Raw genomic sequence first — 17,422 nt, 5'->3', positions numbered from 1 at the left:
TATTTACTTCCTTTTACGGACTTTAATCGTTCGCATGAAAAGTGATCACTATTTCGCGACATCCAGATTTTTTTAAGGTATGTTTTTTACATATATTTTTGTTTTTTCAAATATCTCTTCCAATGATTTTTACACTTTAAACTACACTTCATAATTCGTTCTTTTTGTATTTACAGAGTGCCGATCTTCGAGCCGTTCTCGAGAAAATACAAATGCAAGTGTAGTATGTGTTCGGAGATGGGAGGGTCGCATACTTCAGATGGAGATGACACGGATACTGATACTGATGATGACCAGGCTACCGCTCAAATGGGGCTGCCAGAAGCTATAATAGCTGCAGCTGAGATCGTAGCTGATGAGATCGCAACGAGAAATGAGTCTGCGGCGGGAGATGTCGTCGAAGATGTGGCTGATGATGCTAATTTTGAGGAGGCTACGGAATAGATTTTAGTTGTTTTTAGTTGATATGATAATTGACTGGAGCTAAATTCTTGAATCAAATTAAGCTTTTATAATTTATATTATGGTTTCATCACAGCTTGCAAATAAATAATAATTGATAGGTAAATAGGTATAAAATATGTCAAAATTCCGCTAGCCTTTGTGAATCTGACTTGTACCATTTGTTTAGTCATAAAAATACTATTTACTATTTGATAGTAATTGTTTACTTTGTTAATTATGTGTGTTAACTTACATTATCCATGTTGTATTTCTTATGTCAATATTGCTATTTGATTTTGATCTTTACTAATAAATATTTCATCTTTGCATAATGAATGAGGTTTCATTTCGGTTTGCTTGTTCTATCTCCGATTTTTTTTTATGTTTTCAATCCAAATCAAATGTATTGCGATTATTGCTGCTACAACAGTATTTTTTCTTTCTTTTTTATAAAATGCAAAGAGAATAATAACATCAAAAAACTTTTTAATTTTCAAGTTTTTTTTTAAGGTATGTTCCGTTATATTTTTTCTGTGTATATTACTTATTTTTATAACATTTTGTTATTAGTCTTTTTTTCTGTACTCTTCAATTTTCTAGACACATCTAAATCACGTCTTATCTCCACAGAGTTCCAATCTTCGAGCCGTGTGGCCGAGGCACATTTAAATGTAAATGTGTTAAGCCTGTCCCAACACCAACGACACCCTGCACTTGTTCCGAATTATCAATGACTGATGAAGAAGGAGTTGAAGACGAAGAAGAGAAAGAAGAGAATAAAGAACCAGTTGCACCACCTTGTGATGGCGGAGGTTCTTCACCTTATGGGGCAGAGGTTGATGCTGATGAAGGAAATGCCACAGTTGAGGCCGCGGATGATCCAACATCTAACGATGCTTTTGATGTGGATGAGCCTGATGATGATAACTTTGAATATACACAATAATGTTCTCATTATTATAAATTACCTCTTGCTATCAATAGTTTCTTATTAACCTGATAGACTTCTTCTAAAATGTAACTATAGAGACTTGTATACATAATTATGTTATACATACGGATTTTTTACGCAGCTATAAATTGTTATCAAGTTTTGAAGATACGTAGGACTTTTTATTGATATAGATTTCTAACATTCTGGTTTCATACAAAAACATATTACTTTTTATGGTTTCTTGTAAATTATAAAGTAGTATACGCTTTTTATTTTCTCAGCTTTTGTTTCCATCCGAGTTTAAAAGAATTGCGAAATTAACAAGTAACTTTATTATTATTTGCTTTGTATTTCGAAATATTTACTTGCTACTGTTCTTTATTAGCTTTTATAATGCTTGTTATATTTAACGAGTTAATATTTACATCACTCAATTGTTCTACGTCAGTATAAACATTGTTTCTACTAAACGTCTTGTTTTATTCCTGACCTACATTAACATGCAGTTTCATTGCAGTTTCCCTGATAGCAAACATGGGAAATTCAATGTCGCTACGTATCGCATTACTTTGGCAGTTGTACTATAAACAATTAACATTTTCGACCAGACCAAATTCAACTGTAACATCATATAGTTAAAGTTCAAATTTATCATCAACGCTGATGGTTATAAGCTCTTCTTCATCATCAATTGTGTGTTTGCAGTTATTTTAAATTGGACTGAGTTCTTTATGAGTTACAGTTGATGTTCGTTTGTCAGGGATGTGGTAATGTATTGCAGCATGTTGGTAATATATTTCATTTAGCGCGTGTTTGTCTGTACGTCTGTTAGCACCGAACTACTAGACTTGTTAATTGAATTAAGGTGTGTCCGTCAGAATTTTAGAAATGTGACAATATAGTTCAGGAGTATGTTATTTTTACCTATGAGAATACAACATGACGGATCTCTATAAAAGCATTTTAACTAGCACCTAGTTTAATGCACTTTTAAAATAATTTAAGGTGCATTAATTTCATTTTACTGAGTGCTTTTACACTTATTTTTCTTTATAAAGCCAACTGCTGCTATGAATATGTAGAATAAAATTAAATGGCAAGAGGTGCAACATGGAAACAAAATTCTTCCTCACAGCGATTTGCTAGGTTTAAAATCTATTCAAAGTACAATTTACTTGACACACCTTTGGTGTCATATTTTCAGAGTTCTCAGACAGAATAGATACTTATTTCTAGTGTGATAAAAAGGTCTCAAGGCAATCTTGTGGTGAAGCATATATGCATACTTATAATGGTACGTACAGATGGACATAACGTAACATGCAATGTAGCATTTGATTGCACGCCGTTCTGCAGTGGAACAGAATGTTTTTCTGTCTTTTGACCCCAACTTGAAAAGTTTTTTTTCCTGTATTTGTCCTGGTTATTAACTATATTGTGTGCCTTCTTTGTTCAAACTACATTCAGTAGTGTTCACTGCTTTTTACATTAAAAAGTATCAAACATATAGGTCTCCATTCTCATAAATTATCAATTTTAATTCTAACAATATAAAGTCGGTAATTTTGCAATCGCATCACAAAAATTTAAAACATGTGATTTGATTGCATGAAACATTACAGTCTGAATGACAAATCTTATGTTGCATGTTACAATGGGTAAATCTATACATACCTTGAGATAGTATAAATAAAACTCGGTTTGTATTACGTCATTGACATCACACCTCCGTAATAATGAACAAACAAACTCACAGACGGTGTCGATCATATGATATTTGTTGAAAACAAATTCAAACAAAATCTTACTGCGATCTTGACACTTTCAGTAATGAACAAGGTCATGAAACTTTGTTACTAAGGACAGGTCATTCGACGCATCATATTCGTAAATTTTGAAGTTTTTTTTACTTAGTGACAGCTAATGTAAAAAAAAAACTGTCAAAATTCCTGATAAGATAACTGCTGGTTACTCAGAAATAGTGGATCCAATGATTAAGAATTTTACTCGCTTGATCTTTTTTGCATTATTATATTTGCTCTCTTATACTTTATCACCTGTATTCGCTAATTCGCTATTCGTCTCATTAAAATCTTATTTTAATGGAAGAAATCTTATGTGTTATTAAATGATTTTACGATTTAATTAAAGTAGAATTACTTATAGTCGTGTATCCTTAATTGTTTATTTTCCTTTTATTTAACTCGACTTATAACTGGAACACGTAGGTAAATACCTGATTGCTTAGTATTTCAAGAATTCTGGTTAATATTGTTTCCTGTTAAAGTATAATAACATTATATAGATAGATTTTTTTGTAAAACTGTTATAAATAGTTATGCTCTTAATAGTTTTCAAATTTGTTTATTATCAATTTGAAATCTGCATACCAAGAGTAAGCTAAATAAAAATGAGAGGTTTTTAAATTTTTTGTAATAGAATATTCGACAATTATCCGCCTATTGAGGTCATATAAGAGTCATCAGTTTATAGCATATTTAACTAAGTATATGATGCTCATTCGAAGACGAAATAAAAAACGAAATTCAATTAAAAATACAAAATTACATAACTCAATCTTCACTTTCAATCATCCGTAGACATCTTAACATGTCCATGACAATGAGAACGACGAACAGACAGTCTGTCAAGTCGTTCAAGGTCTTGCAGTCAAGTTAATTGCTAAATTGTATTGCTATTGAGTAAAGAGGCTGTGAAATTGTGTCCGTCACAGATTTACAATAGTGTTCAATGATTTACGTCAGTAACTACTTGAAATGTAGCAGATAATTTTAGACTACAAGTTCTGAAAATATAATATTATCAGTATGCAGTACTAAGATATTCGTTAATTCGATTTCTCTACTTATAAACGTAGGTCGTCTGCATAAACCCATTAAGGAGACCGACTTGTGAGTCCCTGAATACTAGTGTATCTTCAAAGACCCGTTGATGGGTCCTTTGAAATTAGATTCCTGACAATACGGCAATCAGAGAGTCTAGAATTTTTTATTAAATTAATTTTTGTTTTCACCCAGATACCGAATAAAAGTAATGCAGCAACACAAACAATAATAAAAAATATTATTTAACTTTTTAGCTAATTTTGGTCGTAGTCCCTAAGTATTCCCATTCCTAGGTTTAAGTCTATTGTCAATATGATACAGGAAAACCCAGTTAAATCTTGTCCACAATTCACAACGTTGGCCAAATGTAACAGTAATTCTCATACCTTCACAAACTAGACACTTTGACATGCAAGTTTTCCTTTCAACAACTTAATCGCATTGCTAAAGCAGTCCAAAATGGCTGCACCTATTTGGACCGTCAATGCAAAAATCAATATACAAAAATAAATGTCAAAATTAAAACTACTTTAGGTCTCATACGATAGTAAATATACAAAGAATATCTTTTTTGGGTCCCAGGGGCCGGATGCCGGCTGAGCAGACGGTAGTAGCCGACGCGGCCGTGGGTCCTGGTCCCGGAGCCCCGGCGCCCCCGCCCCCGCCACCGCCGCCCCCTCAGTGAAGCCCTGACGCCACTACCACAAAGTGTGTCGAAATGATATTTATCAACCATTGTACCGTTTCGTACCGTACTAAAGTGAACTAGAAGCTTTTATTTTGTTTTATTTTTGTGAAGGTATGTGATATGTTATAACATTTGGCCAGCGTGCTGGATCTGTAAACAACTAGCCCACCTAAAAATTTAATGTAGGTTTTCAATAAGACAGTTATCACTAGAAATTTTAAATTAGGCTTTTGAACTCGCTTCCCAGCATCTCGAGAGCATTTTGAGCTCGCATTCTATAATTTAAAGTAAATTTTTAGATCCATTCCATTTCAAGAAGATTACTTTCATCCCACAATCTCCATTTCTAAAAACCTATGTTCTACTTATTACTTCGTATCTCGAAACCTAACTTTGAGGTTCTTTAAATCCACCACCAAGCACCCTAAATTATTCCCTCAAATACATGTTATTAATATTATTACAAAAGACCGTATGTGACTAGATATGGATGTGAATGAAGCATGAGAAGTTGGTAAGGATCGTACCAAGTGGCGTTCTCAGGTGTCTGCCTACTCCTATGGGAAGAAAGCGTGGTTTTTTGTACGTGTGTAGTATCTAAAAACATTTTTCTCATCGACCAAATCAGCTGACCATGTCTCTGTATCATACGATTCCTAGCTCAAAGATCGATGCCAGAAAAAAAAACTAGTCGTCCCAAAATAAAACTGTACCTCTGGGTAACTGTAACGAAAGTTAATAACATTAATGAAAACAACACTTTGCTCCAATGTGAATATAGATCTGACATCAAAGGTTCTAGCTTTCGAGTGGGCACTAGCCTGATTGAGAGCGAGTAGCGATTTCACACCAAATAACATACAACACTAGAAGTTTAAGTTGATGGCAGTGTCATAGGCCTGAGAAAAAGATCTTAAATTAACATAATCACTATAATGGTGACAGACCCCGAGATTTTCAGATTTCCTTTCTTTCCTGCAAATCGCAATGGGACCTTCTAACCAATTCCCCTTAATTGCTTCTTCAAATCAGATTAAATGAACTGCGTATGGGAAACAATGATATCATTTCCTATGCGAACACAATGCATCTTGTGGAACTACATGCAATAATTATAAATTATATCAAAATCGTGGATCTAAACAACGCAATAATATGAAAAATATTTGTTAAGTCACTTAGGCAGTGGAGATGTGGTACGACAGAATGCAAAATCATCCCTCAACTTTAAGCAACATTGTCATTTTCAAGTGTAAGGATAAAAATACTTCTGATCATCACTAAATAATGTTTCTGCATTCGATTGTAATCTAAAGAAAATGTCTAGTCATTCGTTAACTAAACTCGCTTTTCGCTAACAACGAGACCGGTGTTTTACCCTGGATGACAGCCAACTGACGATACCAGACAATATCGTGCGTATTGTCTTATCAACTTCCCGTTTTTTATAAGAATTTGGCATGAATGCTTACGAAGTGCGTGGAAAAATTGGAAATAGAGAAGTCAGCTGTGAAATGAGACCATAGTTTACTACGTTGGTTGGAACTGTTGGCAGATTGCGTAGAGATAAATAAAGGGATGTGTGCGCTCAGCTGACGAATTGGAACATTTATTTAATCATTTTAAAACTATTTAATCTGGGAAACTTATTTATGGTTAATAGAATCGTTAGGTTAGTGGAACACGACCGATGTGTAACCAATTTTTAGTATGATCTACTTAATAACATTTATTTTTATCTACTTATTTGTTAGACGAAACCCATATTGTAAATCTGTTAGAAGGTATGTCTATCAAGGAATATCTGATACATAATTCCAGCTGCTATGAAACAAACTAAACTCAAGGTTTGATCGGCCCATTTTACTGGAGTAGATCCTTTCCCTTCAGTGGAACTTTAATAAAATTGTTCATAATAAATTGATGATATCGAAGCATATGTTAGAAACTTCATTATTGTATAGTTCCAACAAGTTTTTCAAGTATCTACGTATCTCGGGATTTAGTTCAAGAATGTATCACGCCACTGCAACCCACCAATAGTGAAACAGTTCTCTGAAATAAACGGCCGTTGTTCGTATTTTGTTTATCCGTTACAATTATGTGACAATTTACGACATCTAAACCTCAATTAACGTGAAAACATATTTTTTCTTTACAACGACAGTTCAAAACATGTTTTTCGTGGACACGTCTTTTACAAAATTTGATTTTGATTCGTCTATTCTGAGAACTGTCTCTTTGTTTGAACACTATCATTTCAGAAACCGTTGGTGTGATTGGAAAAGTTTTTTCACTAGGAAATTACATTTTGTATATTCCTGAAAACTATTGGCTACATTTTATTCAAAATAATAAGGCAAACTACATCGGGGTATGTAGTTTCAAATATGACTCTAGTCATACCTTTCTTGCGAGCATTTTTAACTGCATTGCAGACTCCAAATTTGATGAATGAATCTGAATGAACAATCACAAACGGCTAACAGATATAAAGTGAGCAATATTTTATCTTAATTTAAAATACTAAAGTATCTTCACTGTGTGTCAGTGGCTTTAGATTTCATCAAAGATATTTATTATTTAATCACTCGTTCATTCATTGTTCGTAGCCGTGGAGGTGTGTATATAATGCCCACTATTGCCCACACCTTCAGTAACTATTGTGAATATACGTCACAGTATATAGTTTATATCGTCCGGTCCTATACGACGGATCGTTTGCACACAAATCTCTTTCATGTTTCATTACGCTGTCTATTCTATCTATGTAGGAGTTGCTGTTTTGTTTGGTATATTTTTTTATTTGTTTTTGAAGCTGGCTTTGATACTTAAATTAAATGTTTTCTTAGATTATAACCTTGTATCATCGGCACTGAAAAGACTTTGATTTCAAATGTCTTTAATGAGGTTTTACGAATGAAAATTATACTTATGTATTAAGGACATACAATATTTTTTTTAAACTGTCCGCCTTAGTATAATATCAGCTATGAGGAAATATTATTTTGAATAATAAAAGGGATTTCTTGAAAACACAACAGGAAGCTTACGTCTTAATGTTGTAGAAAACAGTGGTTTATTTGTAACTAAATATGTATGTTCCATGTAACCATTAATTTTGTCATTAAATACATTGTAAGGAACAGAAATACATTTAAGTGAGTGATCCAGATTACATAATCATTAACAGTAACAGTGACCAATACTGAGATTAGATTGAATACAGAACCTATTACTTAAAGAAAATGGTTCTTGCTTGGTAATGGTTAGTGCTTCTCATAGGTATCCAAGTAAATATCGAGACATTTTGAATGAAGGACTAGTGCTAATTTTTCAAGTAGAAACTTTTGAACAATGACTACACTATTGTACCGACTGTAGAAAATAGCGCTTCTAAAGTGTATAATATATTTTCTTACAAAACCCTTAATCGTTTGCAAAAAAAGTGCACGTAGTTTAGGCTAGTAATGTATTTTGTTTGACCACAGAGGCTGGTTGCCATGTGAAGATCTGATATGGAAGGAGAGAGGAAAGCCGAAGGTGCTGCCGCTGCCGCAGGAACCGCTACCGGACACTAGGAACCCACTGTAATGTATCAAATTAAAGCAATCTTTAACTGCAAGTAAGGTCTTAGATATAGATTAGCGCTAAATCAACTTGCACGCACAGTTTTGAAAACTTTTTTGATGTGCCTCACAGTTTCTTAAAGCAGTTCTTTTATGTTGATATTGTTCTAATACGGACCTAGGTGTGAATTATACAGTTAACACGTAGATTATCATGCGATAACGAAGTCAAGGGTTCGATTCGTATATGGTATGGAGCAAATATTTGGGTAATTTAGTTTTGGATTTTAATCTATATTTGTGTCATCCACAAATAGTGGTTCTGGGTCTGGTTCTACTTTGCGTTCGTTGTTTTTAAGATAAATTCTAAGTGTGGGAGTTGTCTTTTAAAAGTGAATAAATAATCTAATAAAATGACATGTTTAATTAATAACTTTTCTTTTCACAGGTAACGGCCACAATCCCGCTGAGCTCCTGAAGAATGAATCACACAGCATAGTCTTGCCACTGGCTTTTAACACAACGTCTTATTCAAAGATACTTTAACATCAAGATTCTATCTCCATCAAAACTATTATTTTACGTCTTTAATTCACCACATCTTTGTAAACAAGTAATGCTTTTAATGTGAATATTGTAAAATAGTCACACAAATAACGCAATTTATAAAGTTTGTGGTTGTCACTTTTTTAGTTTTGATGATTAGTTTCATTTTGATGTTATTGTATCTAACGCAATTGACTTCTATTTATCAAAAAGCCAATGGATTTGAAGATACTTCTACAAGGATGTGACAAAACGGTAAGATTATATTCCTATTTTTATTTAGTTTCGGGTCGGCAGAAGCCTATTTCCTTTGCATGTAAAGTAAAAACTTTTTTTTTAATTAAGAAGGTAGCACTATTTTTATAATCATTAGAATGTGTATTTATCCACCCATTCAGTTAAAATAAACAGTGAAAATGTTAGTATTTGCCTCATTATTTTCAATGGTACCAAAGATAATAAACCCTGTATTTGACATTATCATAAAGAGCAAGGTTTGTACCGAAAGTAACCTTTAACTAACAACAAACTACTTTAAGGTAAAAATACAGAAGCGACATGATAACCTCCTTCTTTTAAAGTAAGTTAAAAATGTAAGGTTATACCACAAATTTTTATACGATGTTTGTACCGAAAATAACCTTTTACTGCTATTTAAAGGTAAAATACAGATAAAAAAACCAGTTAAATTGATAACCTCTTTCTTTTTAACATTAGTTTAAAGCCTAAGGTTATATGGCAAAATGTTTTACGTATATTTTAGTAACAAGGCGCTAATTTGCATAACATTTGTTTTGCAATCGTACGAGTTTCCTACGTGACTAACGTCGCGTGCGCATTTGCTTGTTCTAAGCATTTCTTATGAATGGTCAATATTTATAAACGGAGATTTTTTTGGTTTGGTCCGAAGTTTAAAATCAGGTTTTAAACTAGGAAACGTTTGGAGCTATTACTAATAAGTGTTAGATAACCATAGATGGCAGATAAAGTCAGAGTAAGAAAACGTCTGTCAAAATTCCGTATGATAAATTATAATTATTTGATATTTATCCAAAAAGGGTTTAAACTGGGTCTTCAAATTAAATATTACACGAGGATTGATGTGATCCTGTATTATTTAGTTTGGCTTTCTTGACGTTTCGGCACTTCCGAACGTTTGCACAGGCCGTGGTCCTAAGATTAAAAAAAAAATTAAATGTTCTTAAGTACTAATTAAGTTATTCCATTGACGTAAATACTGCCAAGTTCCGACACACCAGGATAATTATAGACATTATATGCCTACTCGAATACCTATGTCAAAGTTTATTGTTATATTATGGAATTATACATAAATAATTCAGTTCAGTGGTCGATGATCCCATTGTAATATACCGGTAAATATTTACTCAATTATGTTATTAATTGTGTCTTGGAATAACAAATAAGTAGTAAATACAAAACTGATTTCTGTGTATAACCTGGTAGGTATATATCCGCTGTTTTTCCTTACATTATTTCTTAATGGTCGTATTTTTATGCTCTAATAATAATATTATATTTAAATAACGATATTTTTACGAAGGCGAGGCAGTAGGGCCATAGCTTGCCTAAACAAAAAAAACGTTTTTTAAAGAGGCTCCTTATAGTCCATAAATTATCTATTAAACTTTGTCAAAACTTCTTTCTTGATGGATAAAAACTCGTTTTATACAAATGTAACAGTTGCTTCAGATCTAACACAAGGAACTATAGACTGCAAATAATAGACGTTTAAGAAATTGCTTTTGTAAATCTTGGATATATTTTCGACCGGAAAAGAGCCATCAACATGCATTCAGTGTATTGGCATATAAACTATTTGAAAAACTAAAACGAATGCCAGTATTTTCAAGAGTATCTAAACAAAATAATCATGGCCGGTCAGTCGCCCAGGCCGCGGCCGGCCGTCTGACGTACTGTCATGGCGGCTAGTAGGCAAGTAGCCACGGAAATATTAATGGATGATTTATTGCTACACGGTATATTCCGAAAATATTACTGCGCTCTGTTGTTTGGTTTTCAATGTAGGTATTGTGATGTTTCTATGAAGTTTGTTGAAGGAAATAACTGTGTTTTTGTTGTTTGTTCTCTTATAATGTGAGCAAGGAAAATTTATCATGTTTTGAGACTTTAATTCGTAATCGTCGTTATCTACCAGCTACAAGATATTTCCAAAACTTCGACTGCTTCAATGAGATATTCTTTATTAACACGCTTGTATTCTTAGAAGGTACTTCTCACTGATCATATTAAGTCACTAATCTTTTCTCGTACATAGAAAATTACCTCCACAGACAAATAAAGAAATAAAGTCCAGACCAGATTTGCAAGCCATTTATTTAAATGCAATAGATATCAATTAACAAAGGTGTCAAATAGTAAACGTACTTATAATTTCAGGCTTATATTGCAACGATTCAGAAATATCATATTCTAACTGTAACTGGATATAAAATGTCAATCATTGGAAATAATAGGTACACCATCGAAATAACAAGCAATTTCAGTATTTTTTATAACAGAACCAATAGAAAGTTTTGAATAAAACGGTTGACTTGTTTTCGAGGTTATATTCGATTCCTATTGTTATATTGAATGGCAATATTTTTATTTGAAAGTAATCAGATAGGTAGGTATTATTTTGGCATAAATACAAAAAAACGAATGACACATTGCCCCGAGAGTAACTTTTAGCAATTCGATAATTTTTTTGTTTAAGCGGGTATTCGGATAAAAGTATCATCATTGTAATTTTTATGTAAATACTCACTAAAACAAAAAATGTGCCGTTAGATCTAATAAATGTATTCATTAGTATAGTTACCTATTTAAAGAAAATATTCAGTAATTATAACAGGCTTTTCGATTTTATGAAACCAGTGTAGCCTCAACTATTTAGAAATAAAGGTAAATTTCCGGAGCGAATTGTTTATAAGAAATACTAATTATGGATTCTGTGCTAATTTACTCACTGAATGATTTAAACTAGGATTTAGCTCGGTTATCGTAAACTGGGCCAAGGCTGGGCCGGGCTTCGAGCTCAGTACTGCCGCAAAGGTTCTATACTATTGAGTAGATGAATGTTGGTACTGCAGCATTGAATCTGGAACACAGGAACATTATATAACCTTTTGACTACCGAAGAAGCTGGAAAATGGAAAATAAGGTATTTTTCTGGCATAATGAAAGACTGTATAGTGCTTGGTAGTTGGCAGGTTTGTTTTACCCATGTCTGTCCCACTGCTGAGAAGAATCTCCTCCCAAACGATGCAGGGATTAGGTCTGGTGCCACCACGCAGGGCATGTGCGGGTGTCAAAGAAATTATTAGGCAGGTTTGCATTAAGACAACTTTACTTATTTTAACTAAGAGGATTCTTTCTCAGATCTATCCTGCTGGATTAAGAAAGCCAAAAAAAATATTAACAATATAATCTGTCTTCCAATTCCCATAAAAAGAGTTACAGTTTATACGGCATCCATTTTGAATATGAAGAAGCAGAGCGTAAACTTCTGCTGTACCTTTTATTTGTATGTAATTAAAGCAATTATTTCCAATTTTTGTAATTATTCTAACTAACAAATAATACTTTTCAAATTACACTTGGCGTAAAGAAGTAAAAATTATCTGAACCAAATCTTTAGTCTCGCAATGATAATAGCAGTGACCTCAAACTTTAAACAGCTATTTACTATAGTCCGACAACTTAGTAGAGCCTTAGTTTGCTCGATTAATCTAAAATATAAATAACTATTCTTTGTATTATGTATCGGACAGGCCACCGTCATCTGCATAAGCCTGCGGGTCACTAATGTTCTTTATATTGATTTTTATATATCTCCGTCAGCTGCGAACCCAGCATGCAAGTTTCTCTGCTAAGTTGTTGGACTTTAGTCATCAATTTCTTGCAACTATGACTAAGCGACAGAATTCACAGCCGCCATTTTTTTGTCGTTCAGAAACGTCCATCCAATTGTATTGAAAACGAATTGCTTTTCCTAAACGTTTTCATCGTTTAGAATATTGTGTGTCGGGTCAAATGAACAGGTTCATTTCAAACGGTTTATTTGCTTTAAACTGTTGAAAGTTTATTTTTATTAATGGTTCTGTAGTTTGGTGATTTATAATAACCACACTTGTTTTTCCAATACATAAAGTTCAAAGATCAAAAACTTACATCGTACGGAAAAACAAAACGTAAATCATGGTTTTTGCAGAACATTCCAAAGACAACATTAGTATCTTTGTTTATGAAAAATGTCCATGATCATGACGTGTGAGAAGAACAAAATGATCTCATACCGACAGTCAATTTAATAAATCGATAGCAATACTTTTTACTCGAAGTTATGAAGTAAAATCAAATGATAATCAATTTTAGCACTAAATCTTTATTGTGATTTTCACATACACCGACTTTATAGACTTTCTTTAGCTCAGAATCGTATATGACATCTCAAATTTTACTTCTCACATAAGTGATTAACTCCAAACCTCTTAAACACCACAAACAGTCACGGTTACTTAATTTCTTGAAACATTGCATACAAATATTTCCGTGCACAAATAACCCCAACTTGAAGCCGGTGACTAACATCAATGAATCAGTTTTTTCCATCAGATAAATACATAGCTAATAACAACGTTATCTGGTGCAGCACGAATGATTTTCCGTGACTGTTGTTAATAGAAATTGTATGAAAATGGCCGATCTGGTGAAAGGTCTCTACTTTCGCTTGCACTTCTATTAAGGTTGCCAGAGCCTGCAAACTACGTAGGAAACAAGGCACTACAGCTTTCCCTCCCCGGTCGTAGATCCAGAGGACGGTCGAAAACTAGATTGGAAACAGTAGTGCAAAAAGACATGAGTGAGTGTGAGGTTTCCGAAGACGATGTTCTCGACAGAGCGAAATGGAGGAGAAGGATAAGGAAGGCTGACCCCTCTACCATATGGGATTCATAGCATGAGAGAGAGAGAGATGGCCGGGATTGTCCCAGAAATTTGCGTATAGTCCAGTATTTTACTTTCCTGTCTAGGAATGAAAAATACTAGTTTTTTACTACAAAAAGTCTGCAAAAGTCGAAATAAAAAACGTTTTAATTTTTTCTGCTTAGTATAGTCTCGGAGGCCAAAACTCTGATTCCGTTCGTATCAGTAATGTCCAGTGAAATGATTAGTCTGGATCTGGCAACCCTAACTTTGATTACATGCGGTTTAGGTGCAGTTCGTTGCACTTTGGTACCGTTATAGGGCGTAAAAAGATACGACGCCTACCTTTAATGATACGAATGGATATTTATAAAACTCGTTTCTTGGTGAGACTGGTTGTTTATTCGTTTGCGTACTTGGTATGTTGTCTTACTCATTCACTTGAAGAAGTATAGCAATATAGTTTGCTTTAGAAATACGAAAATACAAATAACCGAAATTAGTTTTACTATCGTGACAATAATCAAAATATCATAAACTTCGTCGTACCCAATATTTACCACACACGCAAGAACGTATTTTATCTTCTTTTTTATTGGTAGGGTCTTCTTCTATTAGGACTATTAGGTATTGGATTTATTTTATTCTCCCATTAGATTTTTGGTTAGTTTCAAACATTCTTCAGCTTATTTTATCCATAGTTAGGTTCATTACCTAATTATGGATAAATAAGACACAAATCTGCTCACAACGTCTTTTATTCCCATTAATAAAACTGTAATTACGAAACATTTTTAACAGTTGACTAACGATTACAAGGGCCTAAAGGGCAACAATAACTAATTAAAAGAGGCCCAATATTCAGTCCTTAGCCCCTTGCGTGACAAGTATCTATGGTGCGTGGACCTTTTTTATAACGTCATGTTGAATCATCAGAATTCATTGAACTGCTTCCTTATACCAATTTTGTGAGTTCATTACGCAATGCGTATAAAACGTATTGGTTTCCTTGTGTTATTCGAAGAATTGTTTTGATTTTGACATAAAAAATGTGTTGTTTATATTCGTCGTAAATAGGAAAGTTCCATCAAAACCCGTTGAGTAGTTTTTCTACTATTTACTTTAATAAACAGGTAAACTGAGGTTGTGGGTTTTGTTATGAATTACCGTCAACTACCGCTATGTGACAATTTTAAGGAAGTTATAACCATTTTTAAATATCATCATGATGAAAGTAAAAAAGTATGTTATAAGTTTCGGACTACGAAAGTAACAATTTTCCCGGTAGTTTAACAATTCAATTGCCTGATTATTTGATATAGATACTTATTTTAAATAACGATTTCCAGTATTTTTACATGCAATAAATCCTAATTAATCATATAGAATACACACTACATTTTTAATTTATTCTTTCCTCATTTTACGTAACCAAATCAAATAAAACTATAAGTAAGAATGCAAATCTTATTAGCTCATATTTCTGCCGTAAACTGCACTGTCCATAAGGGAGCGAGAATGCGCGCGAGTGCAGTCGCAGCGAGGTCATTGACCGCGAGCCTGTCAGCTGACTCACGCGCGCGCACCTATTATGTATGTGACGTCACTTCACCATGACCACTATCGAGAATCACACATAAATATTAAGTCGGGGAAAAAGTTTTCGCATTATGTTATTTCACATTAAATTATGTTATTTACAAGTTCAAACATACTATAATGCGAAAAGACTTTTTCCCCGACCTAATGTATAACGCAAAAGTGACTGACTCACTGACTAGCCCTCGGTTTTTGAGGAATATTTAGCGGTAGTTTATCTATTCAATAGCGTTTAAGCTCATATAAATTTGACAGTTTGAATAGATAAACTGCCTTTAAATGTGCCTCAGAAACCGGGAAAAAGTGATCTATCAACGCACAGGCCAAACCACTGGACGAATCGGGCTAAAATTTGGCGTAGTTATGTTATGACGTAGACATCCGCTAAATCAGGATTTTAATCAATTCTACCCCCAAGGGAATAAATTAGGAGATTAAAGTTTGTATGAAAATTCTGTCTTAAGTCACAAACCACGCGGACGAAGCCACGGGCAAATACTAGTAAAGCATTATGTCGACGTGAATCGCGTATCAAGTTAGCTTTATGCAAAAGAACTAGTTTTTTTACGCTTCTCGTCACGGCTATTATCCGGTCTGTAATACATTTTATTTCGGAAGTGTGTCTGCATTAGCATTTTTATGTTTTGTTTGTTTAAGACTTAGTTTTGATGAATAAAATTTGTGCAGTTTTGTTTAGTTTCGTATTAATGATTTGTAATATTTATAACAATTATCATTTCATTATAAATAAAATCACGCCTTTTTCCAACGCAGACCAAAGAACACCACTTGGTGCGATCACAAAAAAAATTCTTTTACTTCATTCACATACATCTTGTCTTTAACATACCTACTTGTACACAAATATCCCTTCAACGTAATCACTACAATTTAATGTGAATTAAATTGTAAAAAAACATCGTGCTTCTCTCATAACTGCATTCATTTCTCCCCTCGATAACATCGATCGTTAATCCCAGAATAACGCTCTTTATACGGGTGTCACATGTGTGCGCAAGAGTGTCCCCCCTCCCTCGCCCCCTCGCCCCTCCTCTCCCCGCACCCGTCGCGTCGTATTGCGAAATAATCCAGGTAATATTACTAGGCAATTAATACGCTATGTGCCATTGAATGTTCGTATTACGAAGCTACGCGTACATCATAATTGCTATTTAGTTTGGTATAATGATGACTACAACAAAATACGGCACTTTGATTCATTACTTTTTACGGTCATTTCCAATTACATATTTTTATTCAGGTATATTTTAGTAATTAGATGAATGATGATCTTGCTAACCTAACAATCAAATAAATCTTGGACTCCATGGCGAAAAAGAAGAACTATCTTTTTTTCGGCACCAATTTTTTCAAAACCCTAAGTTATAGAAAACAGTTATAATTTTAGGTTTTGAAAGAGGAATACAATATCTAAAAACTTAGATCACCAAGTATTTTCTTTCTTTTGTTTCAGATAGCCAAGAAAGTATTGCCACCGGTCTTCTCTACACATACTTTTCAACTAAGAAAAACAGTTTCCGAAGTTTATAATGTTCTAAGATAAAAGTATGTAAGTAACAATAAATATTTAAACAAGTTACATGTTTATTTTTTTTGCTACACCTTATTATCGACCAAAAGTAGCTATGAATATTTTTTTTTATCAATTTAATAATTGTTGAATAGGTTTGGAGTCCAAGTTAAAATTCTTCAATTTTTCTTTGCTATGTATTCCTTAACCATTAAATCAATTTAATTACTGAGTACAAGAAATAGCATGATAACGCGAAACCAATCAACGGAATTAATTTTCCATTGATAGAAAAGAAACAATACTTAATAGAGG

The 17,422-nt window shown here is 33.4% G+C and overlaps 1 protein-coding gene across 6 annotated transcripts in view; it reads left to right on the top strand.

Moving 5' to 3' along the window:
* Positions 1–17,143, top strand: part of LOC142979368 (uncharacterized) — a 59,571-nt gene extending 42,428 nt beyond the window's left edge. For 2 of the 6 annotated variants that reach the window (XR_012959832.1, XR_012959833.1), the window contains exons 3-5: positions 8,404–8,502; positions 8,930–9,282; positions 17,051–17,143. Coding sequence is in view for 4 of the 6 variants with exons in the window: in XM_076124275.1 (XP_075980390.1) it covers positions 1,075–1,390 (316 nt within the window). In the remaining 2 variants the exon portion in view is untranslated. Of the gene's footprint in view, positions 1–176; positions 771–1,074; positions 1,838–8,403; positions 8,503–8,929; positions 9,283–17,050 lie in introns of those variants that run through there. The other 4 variants (XM_076124275.1, XM_076124356.1, XM_076124437.1 and 1 more) reach the window with 2 other exon arrangements.
* The last annotated feature ends 279 nt before the right edge of the window (positions 17,144–17,422 follow it).

The sequence above is a fragment of the Anticarsia gemmatalis genome, chromosome 1 (genome assembly GCF_050436995.1).
Source record: "Anticarsia gemmatalis isolate Benzon Research Colony breed Stoneville strain chromosome 1, ilAntGemm2 primary, whole genome shotgun sequence".
NCBI classification, from domain to species: Eukaryota; Metazoa; Arthropoda; class Insecta; order Lepidoptera; family Erebidae; genus Anticarsia; species Anticarsia gemmatalis.
Note: the sequence above shows the minus strand (reverse complement) of the source record. Positions and strands in the feature narration are given on the sequence as shown.